At 42.6% G+C, this 10,216-nt stretch overlaps 2 protein-coding genes across 4 annotated transcripts; both read right to left on the bottom strand.

Annotated features, from left to right (window-relative positions):
* Positions 1-131: 131 nt before the first annotated feature.
* On the bottom strand, positions 132-6,747 carry fam83e (family with sequence similarity 83 member E). Its single transcript, XM_018700571.2, has 10 exons — positions 6,044-6,747; positions 5,117-5,902; positions 4,487-4,633; positions 3,404-3,528; positions 2,895-3,314; positions 2,717-2,782; positions 2,564-2,614; positions 2,253-2,478; positions 1,950-2,168; positions 132-1,075 (listed from the first exon to the last, which is right to left on the bottom strand). Exons 2-10 carry the CDS (start codon positions 5,585-5,587, stop codon positions 890-892), a joined length of 1,911 nt encoding a protein of 636 aa, XP_018556087.1. The 5' UTR covers positions 5,588-5,902; positions 6,044-6,747; the 3' UTR covers positions 132-889.
* Positions 6,748-6,877: 130 nt separating this feature from the next.
* emp3a (epithelial membrane protein 3a) lies at positions 6,878-9,826 on the bottom strand. 3 transcript variants are annotated; one of them, XM_018700628.2, is made up of 5 exons: positions 9,645-9,826; positions 8,403-8,482; positions 8,199-8,301; positions 7,895-8,035; positions 6,878-7,423 (listed from the first exon to the last, which is right to left on the bottom strand). In XM_018700628.2, exons 2-5 carry the CDS (start codon positions 8,478-8,480, stop codon positions 7,248-7,250), a joined length of 498 nt encoding a protein of 165 aa, XP_018556144.1. In that variant the 5' UTR covers positions 8,481-8,482; positions 9,645-9,826; the 3' UTR covers positions 6,878-7,247. The 3 variants fall into 3 exon arrangements, with proteins under 3 accessions (XP_018556144.1, XP_018556143.1, XP_018556142.1); XM_018700627.1 differs by having other exon boundaries at positions 8,403-8,513; positions 9,645-9,825; XM_018700626.2 differs by having other exon boundaries at positions 8,403-8,527; positions 9,645-9,822.
* Between the last annotated feature and the right edge of the window lie 390 nt (positions 9,827-10,216).

Here is a 10,216-nt window from a genome sequence, read left to right on the forward strand (position 1 = left end):
CCACCTGCCGCACTGGAGTGTGTAACATCAAAACTTAAAGAAAGAAAAGAAAAATAATAACAAAAGGAATAAAATAGAATAGAATAAAAGGAAATATAATAGATAAGAGGACTCCTCTAATAATTCTAGGGCATCAATGGTGTGTTTTTAGTTTTATAATTTTGTAGCTTTGCTATTTTATTTCCATATACTTCAGTGATTTGCAGTAAAGTGCTGGTTCTCAACAGTAAGGGAGTATTTTTTAGTATTTTTGTGTCTTTACATTTACAAATGACATAGAAGTAACAACTAAATGAATTATTTGCCTCTTTTTTTCCCCATGAATCCTGGTAACTTCTGTGTTTTTCAATCTATATTTTTGGTCTATAGTGTGACCTTAGGGAGCGAGTCTTAAAAGAATCAATATTTGCCTTTAAAAACTCACTTTTCAATAATAAATCATGAATTTAAATCACACACAGAGGACATGAGCTCTGTGTCCTGTTGTCTTTTCCTACACTGAAGCCTTTAGATCCTATCAGCACATGCTGCAGTAAGTCCACTATGTCCCAAATAAAAATAACTACACTCTACCTCTGACCTTTGTAATCTATGATCATCTTGTCCAGTGGTAAAATCAACTTTTCATTGTGAGCAGCACCAACAAAACAATGTTATTTATTTATACATATTCCAAAGAAAAGCACTGCATCAGACAGACTGTACACAGCTCACAGGGAAACATCTGATCATCAGATTCAGTGGGACATCACATTAAAGGTTAAACTGTTATAGTTATACATCCTGCATATTAACAATGGTTTTTGGCTTATTTTGGTCAATTAACACTGCAAAGGGTCGTAACTCTCAGAGACAGGAGATGTTTCCACAGAAGTTATTGCTTTTGTCCTCATTCTTGTTCCCCTTCCCTCTCTGCCAGTGATTTCCTCCAGTCCATTTTGAGAGTGTAACTGGAGCTGCGAGGCCTGTCGCTGGGCAGGAAGGTTTTCGGAGTTCTGTACAACGCGGATTTCAAGTCGTCGTTCCTCTTCTTCATCAGGGCGATAGCAGGCGTCATGTGACCCGGGTCAAAGTACTGCCAAGGAGAGAGGGGTGGACGGAAACAGAACATTAACTAGATACTGTACAATTTGAGGTAATGACACTTTGTCTGAGTGCTTAGATCAACTTGCAGGTTAATGCGCACACTGCACAGCTGTGGTTAAAACAGAAAAAATCTGTTTTTATTTTCATCTTTTCTCTTTTGTTTTGCTTTTTCTTTTCAAATATTGGACACCATAACTTCTCTAAAATCCATTAACATCAAACAATCTGAGAAATAATAATTCAACTGAACTGTACATAATGAAATTACATTTATATAGCACTAATTTGCAAACATATTGAGGGAAATATGATGCTGACCAGATTCTGTGACATATGAGGAAACGCTGTTAATTAATGGAAAAATACTGATGGTGAACAAGGTGATAAAATGTTCACTGAAAACATATTTGATTCGTTTTCCTCCAAAATATTTGATTTTGAAGTATTATATCCACCTCTAGTGACTACAACAACATTCAGCTTTGTCATGGTTCTGTTTAGTCACTGACAGCCTTTGGTTAAGGTTAGGCAATGATGTGTTGTGCTCTAATGCAGAAAAAGTTCACAGTGACTTCACCTCACCACAACCTGACCACAGACAGGGAAACACTTTAGTAACATATAAACATAATTTATGGGAGGCTGAAAAAAGTTTGAGAACCACTAATGCAGAACTAATACTGTCAGTATTAACACTTTAGTTTTCTATTTATATTTCTCAACCTTTCTCAGTAAAACCATTGAATTTTTACTTTAAAGGGTCATTTCACCCTCATTTCTCACTGTAAGTAAAAGGTAACATCTCTGTAAGCTGTAAACTACTTTTTCTAATGTCTTGTAGTGAAAAAGACCCACACACTTACATTGGACTTAAACCTCGGCACTGGTCCTCCTCTCTCATCGTGATTTGCATCGGAGTTGTGTACGCTCAGGTCCATCATGGAGCGGCTCATTTCGGACACGGCGGCGTTTGACCCTCTCTTCAGCAGCCTCGACGTGCTCTGCTGAGACTGAATCCTCTTCATAATGTCACTCACAGAGCTGAAGCTCTCAGACTGTGGCACCCTCAAGATTATAGGTTTCTATGTGGAGAGAGATGCGTCTCAGTTTCTACAGCAGCTTCGTACCAGAGTTTAGTGTGTTGACTGTGAAGGCCGGTTACTCACTCTAGACGACGGTGTGTTCTCCAGTTTGGAGCCAGCTTCAGTCACACTGCTCTCCTCCTCCAAAATGGACTCCCTCCTTGAGCGCTCTCGTCTCTTGGTAGAGGAAACATTGTGTGTCGCTTCTGCTGTTTTATCACCAGGTCTTATTGTTGTCCTGTCTTCTAAATTGAAGCTCTTCTCTGTGGAGAGCTGCCTGGAAATGGCCTTTTCCACTATGCGTTCCACCCTTCAGAAGAAAAACAACATTTTCTTTTGCTACTTCATCTCAATAATAATTCATTCATTCAACATGTTCTTTTTATCTTTATTACCTCTTCATTTTCTCCGGTGTTGTCGGGTTCGTTGGTGAGAGCTGTGTGTTTCTGTGGAAACAGTCAAGATCCCAAGAAAAGATTTGTGTAAAACATCAGCTGAAAAAAACTTCTTAATACTCTTAATTAGTATAATGTGAAAACAAGACTCACTTGAAAGGTGTTGATTTATCTGGCACATGGTTTGTCACTGGAGAGGTGTTTTCACCCTGTTTTACACTGTCAAACAAAAAGACACCAGTGAGGCAAACAATCTGTAGCACAATAAATAAAACTTATGAGTAAATTAGGGTAAATTACATATTTTATACTTCACTAATGATCCATGTACCTTTTTTTATTTACAAACTGGTTTACACCCATAATGGGTGTGTTTTTATTAAACAGCATGTTATTCTGTAGTGGCATTTCCCTGGCCACAAATTCCTCATGTTGATCAAGAGGACTGTCCGGGAATAAACTGTCTCTCTGGATGACACCCATGGCCTCCCAGTCCAGGAGGGAGTCAGCAGGTGGAGATGGAGGTTGGGCAATCTCAGAATCAAAAGACAGTTCCTTTTGGAGCCGCAGGTCTGAGAAGTCTCTGAGCTGATGAGTCACATCTGCAGGGATGCCCGCAGCCCTCCATGTGTCTGGGACCGGGAGCGAGGCGGCAAAAAGGATCCTGAACTCCCTGTCAAATGAGTCAACAACCAGGCCTTGTAGAACAGTGATCAGCTGCCGGTGCAGGTGGGCGTCCGTCCACGTGAGGCTGCAGAGCACAAAGACAGCTTGTTAACATCACACTCAAATGTGTGTAACACATGTGGAAAGAAAAGGTTGAGAGGCCTGTGTGTTTACCTGTAGCTGCCATGAATCACTGTCTCTAAATCCACCAGGAGGAACTTGTCTTTCATTTCCCCGACCACCATTCTTCCCGTCCTCGAACAGAAGGTTTTCCCTCCGAGAACACGGACATGCATGTTCTGCCAGATCACAAGATCGAGTTGTGATGGAATGCAAATAATCAACAAAACCAGCCATCTAGTCTCTTGATTCATTGTCTACAGCCATGCTAACAGCTCTGTTTGGCTACGACACAGCAGCACTTTGAGCTAGATGCTAACACCAACGTGCTGATGTTTGGCAGGTTTAATGTTCACCATGTTCACTTCCAGGTTTGTGAGTTAGCAGATGATGGTGCTAAATTAAAGGTCAGATGATTTGAATACATCGACCTGGAATCAGGAATGTCTGTAGCACATTTCATGGCAGATATTCCACAGGATAACTTCAAATTTTGACTTGCTGGTGGCACCGGATCAGTCAGGGGGATCATCAAAGCCATTACAGTTCATCCTTTGATCACTGTGGTTATCTACCCAACAGTTGTTGAGATGTTTCAGTCTGGACCAAAGCGACAGACCAGTCAACCATTACATCTGATTATCATCACCATGACACACCAGCATAATTGAGAATATCTGAGATTATCTGATCATCCTGAAAAGTCTGTAGCTCAATCACAGAGACTGACATAGTTCATCAGTTTCATGCACAGCATTAATAAAAATGGGAGCTTTTTTTTTGTTTTTAACTTTTGTTCTGAACATGAAGCAGGTTTCTCTCTGCTCTGAAAACACTGAATGCTGTGCAACCAGTTTAACTGTGTGTTGCTAAGAGCACGCTGCATTCCTAACATAAGCATGCCAAAGTTAAAAGATACTCTTTTAGTTTACATGATGCCAGTTTGTGGGATCTCCAGAGTATGTATGTAATTTTTTAATGAGACTGATGTATATTTACTTTCAGTCGTAATGATGGATTGGTGGTGTTTGATTCTAGCTCAATAAAATCTGGTTAATTCATCGCCATGTCAAACAAACACAGGCAGACGGCAGCTAGGTGTGTGCTGCTGATTTTGTAGAGTGGGGGTTGACTCACCGGATGCCTGAGCCTGTTGAGCGTGAAATTCTCCTGAATGGACCTTTGGTTCAGGATGATGTAGACAGGGACACCTCGGGAGGCAGCATTGTGCAAATCGCCAATTACTGCACCATCTGTCAATCTGTCTGTCACAATGGCAATTACCTGCACAATACACAAAATGCCATTTAGCCTGTAATTGGCAGGGTTACTCAGAGAGAGACTTATACAAACTAAAACTCTCTTTTTAACCCTCCCTGGTGAAATCATCTTGGATGCAGTGGTGGAAAAAGTGACGAGATACGATTTAAGAAAAACTGTTTCTTTTCAGTATTATTTCAGGTTCAGGGTGTGTTTTAATGTTGCTGTTTGCTTCAGGTATGACTTCTCCATGAAGCAGTGCATCATTTTCTATTAATTAACCAATTAAAATGTTAATACGCAGAGTCGAAATCTAATTCAAATACTGTTTTGTGAGGCAAAAGTAAAATTTCCTCTGAAATATTAAGGTTTGAAGGCGTAAAGTCACAGAAATTTTTAAATACCCAACTAAAGGACTTTCCCCTCCTTTTATGTACTTCACCTCTACCCATGTGAAAATGTGTGTTGTATTCATCCCTAACAGTAAATCTATTCATATTTCCATACTTGGGTAGCCTTTTGTAAGTGCCATCGGATTATCTCTCTGACAGGAGGGTCTCCTTCAGCAGGGGGACTGGTGTGGACCCTAACGCTTCCCTTCGGCACCCAGGGGCCCTTCTCTGGCCAGCCCAGGTCTAGGTTCGGGAGCGGTATGTCTGTGTGGCAAGGGAAGTAGGTGGAACAGAAACCCTCCGTCTCTGGGCCGTCGCCCTCCACTCCATTCTCCTTCTGCTGCACATGCTCCTGGGTGAAGCGATAGTCCTGAGCCCAGCTGGTTATCTGACTGACCTCCTCAGAGGACAGGAAGCAGCCCGAACGCTCCGTGCCGACAGAGGCGTAGAACGCCTCGGGCCCCGCACTCAGGAGCCTCTCCACTGCCTGTCGCTCGCTCTCGCAGTAGAGGAACTCTGGGGAAGACTCAGTCACCGGCAGGAAGACTACATCCTCGTCAAGGCTCTGCTCCTGAGAGTTTGACATAACTGCAGTCTGCTGTGTCTCTGGGAAAAAAGTTCTACTGATCCAAGTTCCTGCTACTGACTGATGCTGTCTGAGAACAGGACCATCCCAGAGCAGCTCACATCACCCTTCAATCTAGTTAAAACGATCAATTCATTCATCCCTCTGGCAAGTAGTCACATTATTTCCACATCAGCAAGAGCCACCCAGAGCTCATGAGAAGTCTTCACGCTGCTGTCTTGATGGTTTAACTTCGCTCCTTACTGATAAAAAGCCTGTTCGGGGTTCACAGGTTCAGTCCTCATGCTCTGCAGCAGCACTGTGCCCCAGCTCAAGCTGGAGAAAGAGAAAAGAAATCAACAAATCAGTGTGTCTGCCTTTTAAGATATAAAACCAGCTTCAACACACACACACACACACACATACACACACACACACACAAAAGAGATAAATAAATAAACGTGTTGTGAGACTCACCTCCTGCGCAGTATGTCTCATCTCTCAGGTTCGAGTTTTTACTCAGAAGCTCTAGGAAGCTGTGTCTCGGTGTGTCCCCTCCCCAGTATGTCATCACACTCCTCATAACCTTTCCACTCCTTGTTGCGATTATTGTTCTCAGATTCCAGAGATTCTGTGCAGCTGACAGATCGGTGAGCTGCTCAGACAATCACAACCCCACTGTACCTGCTCTGACTCCTACAGCTGCAGTATTTAATTTAAATCACAGTCTGATATTCTGCTTCTGCCTCATGCACTTTCTAAATGTGTGTGAGGTGTGTGGTGAAGAATATTGACATGCACCCTGTACTTACACACATACAGGCTGCCGTTTACCTCACAGTTTCCTTTTTGGACTGGTCCAACCAGACAGGTAGGTTTGTGGATCTGACGTCCCATCTGAAAGGTGTCAGGTGCAATCAAAGCAGTTTCCTTCTCTATATTTCTGTGGAAATACCTTTGGAAGAGGTGTATGTGAACCTTGATACTACAGAAGCGCCCCCAGCCGTTCTTTTATCAGTCAATTATCACGTTCCTCGTCTGTTCTGTTGAAAACTGTGCATGCATACTTTAACCAAGCCAACAGCAAATACTGCAAAACAATGAGATTAAATAACAAACATGGCACTCCCTCTCGCAACCACAGAGTTATGTCAGAGGATTGCACCTGCACTGTGTTACAGATAAAGCTCTTAATAAATAACAGAACAGGCCTTAACACAGATTTAGCCCTTTAAACCCAGGACTGCTCTCTAGTGAAGATGACTTTTATCCAGTGGGTGAAACGAATTATTGGTTATAAAGTGACAACAATTTGTGAATTTTGTTTTTAATATGTAAAAAAAAAAAAAACAGATTTGTACAAAACATCTCATTTAAGCCCCATAATCATAATCACACAAATACAGGTTATGCAGTTATTATCTGATATGTCTATGTTAAATTCCTTAGTAAGACCTTTGTATCTTACAACATCACAGGTGAGCTTTCTTGATGTGTTCTTGAATGATGAGATTATGTTGCAGGTAGGACGGATATTGAGTTAAACAGAAAACAGGAATTTCAAACAGGAGGAATTTCATTCTCTGTCATCTTATCTCCTAATGTGTTCTTACTGTTGGGAAGTTACTGAAATGAGGAAACAGCATTGCTTTCTTTCTTTCTTTCCTTTCTGCTTTTTGGCTCACTGCTTCTTGCGCAGGTGGACGTACAGGACTGCGCTGACCAGCAGCAGAGGGACGCACAACCACGCCAGGATGAAGCAGTAGCCGAAGCGTCCTCTACTTAGATCTCTGGAGTCACCCAGGATCTCCTTCCTGTGAAAGGTGAAGATGAGGCAGGCGGAAAAGTCTGTGAAACCTGCAAGAGAAACAAATGAGAATGTGTTAGCTCAAATGATCTGATATCATCACTGTCGAACATTTTCATGATATACACGCTCAGTGTGATTCAAGTACAACAGATCAGCCATAAACTCTACTTTTATAAAGTTTACAATGTTCAGTTTTTGGCAACACTGTGAGAAATGCATAAATTCAAGGGTCTAGATTACGGTTCAAGGTGTTTTACATTCTTTGTCCGCCTTATTTACACACATGAGGGAGGCAGAATATTAGAAACACCTCTAAATATAATGCAGCATCACCTGTAACTATAATGTCAGTGTTGAAAAATATCATTTACTGAACTCGTCAGTGTCACAAAAAATGTTTGTGGGTCTGACTGAACATAAACTACAGTGCTAATGTTCACATAATAAACTAACATGTCAGTCAGTGTAACTGTGTCGCTCAGTGATGTGATTTTAATTGTTTTTGGTCTTCAATGCACCTGCAAAGGCCTGACAGAGGCCTGTGAAGTAGAAGAGTCCTCCTTTGGACATGGTGAAGAGCTGGCCCAGAAAAACCAGGAAGGCGATGGAGGAGAAAACCACAGAGAGGACCATGAGGGCCTGGACGGACTGCAGCCAGTCTGAGAGGAACAGGAACGCAACACTGGCTCACAGACAAAACTAAAAACCGCAAACAGTTACACAATATCCAATTATGAGGAAACACTAAATAAGACGACTGAATAAACAATCCAGCTGGTGTGTTTACAGGTAAGCACGCCAACAAGCATGTTGATAATTTACCGCTTTCGTTGGTGGCAGCACACAGCCAGGTTTGTGTGGCGTTATCGTGGAAGCAGTTGTACCAGAGGTCTGTGATTTCTGAATCAGCCCACACCCACCAGGACTGCAGCAGGAGAGACAGAAAGACAGAGGGAGTGAATGAAAGACGAGGGTGAACAGTGACATCTATTGTTCAAACGGGGTGAGTTTTCACGTGCCTCTTACCTTCTCCAGGGTGGCGATGAGGAGCATGGCCAAGGAGGCCAGATGCAGCACAGTTAGGGATACGAGGAGGCAGACCATGACTGCTTGGAGATGAGGAAAGAGTCTAGTATCCTGTACAGGCAGCCCTGCGATGTTATTATGATTACAGATTACAGTGCAAGACCAGTAAACCTGTAAAATCTATTTTCCGCCCATTTGCAGATTAATAGAAACACCACTTGCCACCGCTAATGACCGCCCCTCTCCTCCATGTCATTTAAAACAGGAAGCAGATTCCCCAAAGCAGCGGCCTGAGACAGTGGACTCTCTGTCTCTGCCTCTCGAGGAAACTCTGAGCACTTTCATCATGCTTCTCAACATCTACACTGACAATCTCTGCTCATTTATCAAGCTGCAAGCATGCCAGACAGCGAGAGAGAGAGAGAGAGAGAGAGAGAGAGAGAGAGAGAGAGAGAGGGGAGGAGGGGGGGTCCAGTGTATCTTCAGAGCCTGTCCAGTCTCTGGGGAACACATCAGACCATCAGCACCCTGTGACCTCTGTAAACAAGCAAGTCGTCTGACACGCTATCGACCAACAATCTGACATACTGTCGTGTCCTTTTTATGAATCAGGGTTCGAGCTTCATTTTCTCAAACTTTTCGACACACTTCCTGGTTATCAATACCACAGATCACCATCTATGAAATCAGAGTGATGTTTTTTTCCATCAGGATGCAAGCAGAAAGGGGAAGTCACATTATTAAGTAATATTTGTTCCTGTTTGGTGTCATGTCTCCCAGATACAGATGTTAAAATTAGTAGAGACAGAATTCTCTCTGGAGCTGGTATTCTACGCCTTGCATATGTTTGTCTTTCCCACCCAGCTCTGCCCATAGAGGGAAATTACTGTTGCTATTAGATTGTGGACAATCTGGAGCAGGCATGTGTTTGATTACATACTGCTACAGCTGGTTTACGTAACAGCTCGAGGTACCTGGCACTGACAGAACAAAAGTAACAGTCGCGTAAATCGTAAGGACGTCACAGTGGAAGAACAGAAGAGCATCTCTGCAGGCATTCAAGTAATATTATTACAGAGTCTGTTGTCAGCATTTGATCACATTTGGGTGTGACCTGCATCTCATTAGGCAAGAGTTCATCATGCACGTACTAAGCTGTATGTGTCAGATAGTCATAGTAAATCCAGGCATATTTAATCTGTTCAATCCAACATAACCAAAATGTTTTGATGAAGTCCTTACCCTTCAGCTTCTGTCTCTTTGAGTCTTTACACCTCAGTGATTGTCTGATTTATTTTTAGCTGCCGTCCTCCCTCTGTGCTCTTTCCTCCCTGTCAGACGTGTTCGCTCCAAAACTTGGAGAGTAGGGTACAGAGGAGGAATGTGGAGTTAGATATAGGAGGAGTTCACAACACCCATTTCCTCTAAACGTTCCCTGCCCTCCCCCTCAATTCTGTGGTCTGGACCAGCTCAGCACCAGAAAAATAACATTCCTCTGGACCTGCATGAAAACAGAACACTTTCTCAAACGTCCAATCTGCACTAAACAAGATACGAGAATGCCTAAAATCCATTATTCAGACTGCACTGCAGAACAAAAAGAATCGCACAGTGGGAACCTATTTTTCATATGTCGAACTGAGGCAGGTGTGTGGGCTGGCAGTGGTTGATTTTTTCATTATTAAATCCACACTTTTGTGCCAGAGCCGCACATGTACTCATGGCGTTCATCCAGTGGTGCAGCTTGGCATGAGGAGCACCCAACTACTTAGTGAGGTGACTGAAAGACAGGAAATAAGGGCTGATTACTGCCC

Source organism: Lates calcarifer, linkage group LG20, assembly GCF_001640805.2.
Source record: "Lates calcarifer isolate ASB-BC8 linkage group LG20, TLL_Latcal_v3, whole genome shotgun sequence".
NCBI classification, from domain to species: Eukaryota; Metazoa; Chordata; class Actinopteri; family Centropomidae; genus Lates; species Lates calcarifer.

Bases quoted from the DNA above. Each gene is read 5' to 3' on its own strand.
- fam83e (XM_018700571.2), bottom strand. From the start codon at position 5,587: ATGTCAAACTCTCAGGAGCAGAGCCTTGACGAGGATGTAGTCTTCCTG. The intron at 2,479-2,563 runs GTAATAAAGATA...TTTCTTCTGAAG, and splicing joins ACACCGGAGAAAATGAAGAG to GGTGGAACGCATAGTGGAAA. The intron at 1,076-1,949 runs GTAAGTGTGTGG...TCTCCTTGGCAG, and splicing joins TGCCGAGGTTTAAGTCCAAT to TACTTTGACCCGGGTCACAT.
- emp3a (XM_018700628.2), bottom strand. From the start codon at position 8,480: ATGGTCTGCCTCCTCGTATCCCTAACTGTGCTGCATCTGGCCTCCTTG. The intron at 8,036-8,198 runs GTAAATTATCAA...TGTTCCTCTCAG, and splicing joins TGCTGCCACCAACGAAAGCG to ACTGGCTGCAGTCCGTCCAG. The intron at 7,424-7,894 runs GTGCATTGAAGA...TTTCTCTTGCAG, and splicing joins CCTCTGTCAGGCCTTTGCAG to GTTTCACAGACTTTTCCGCC.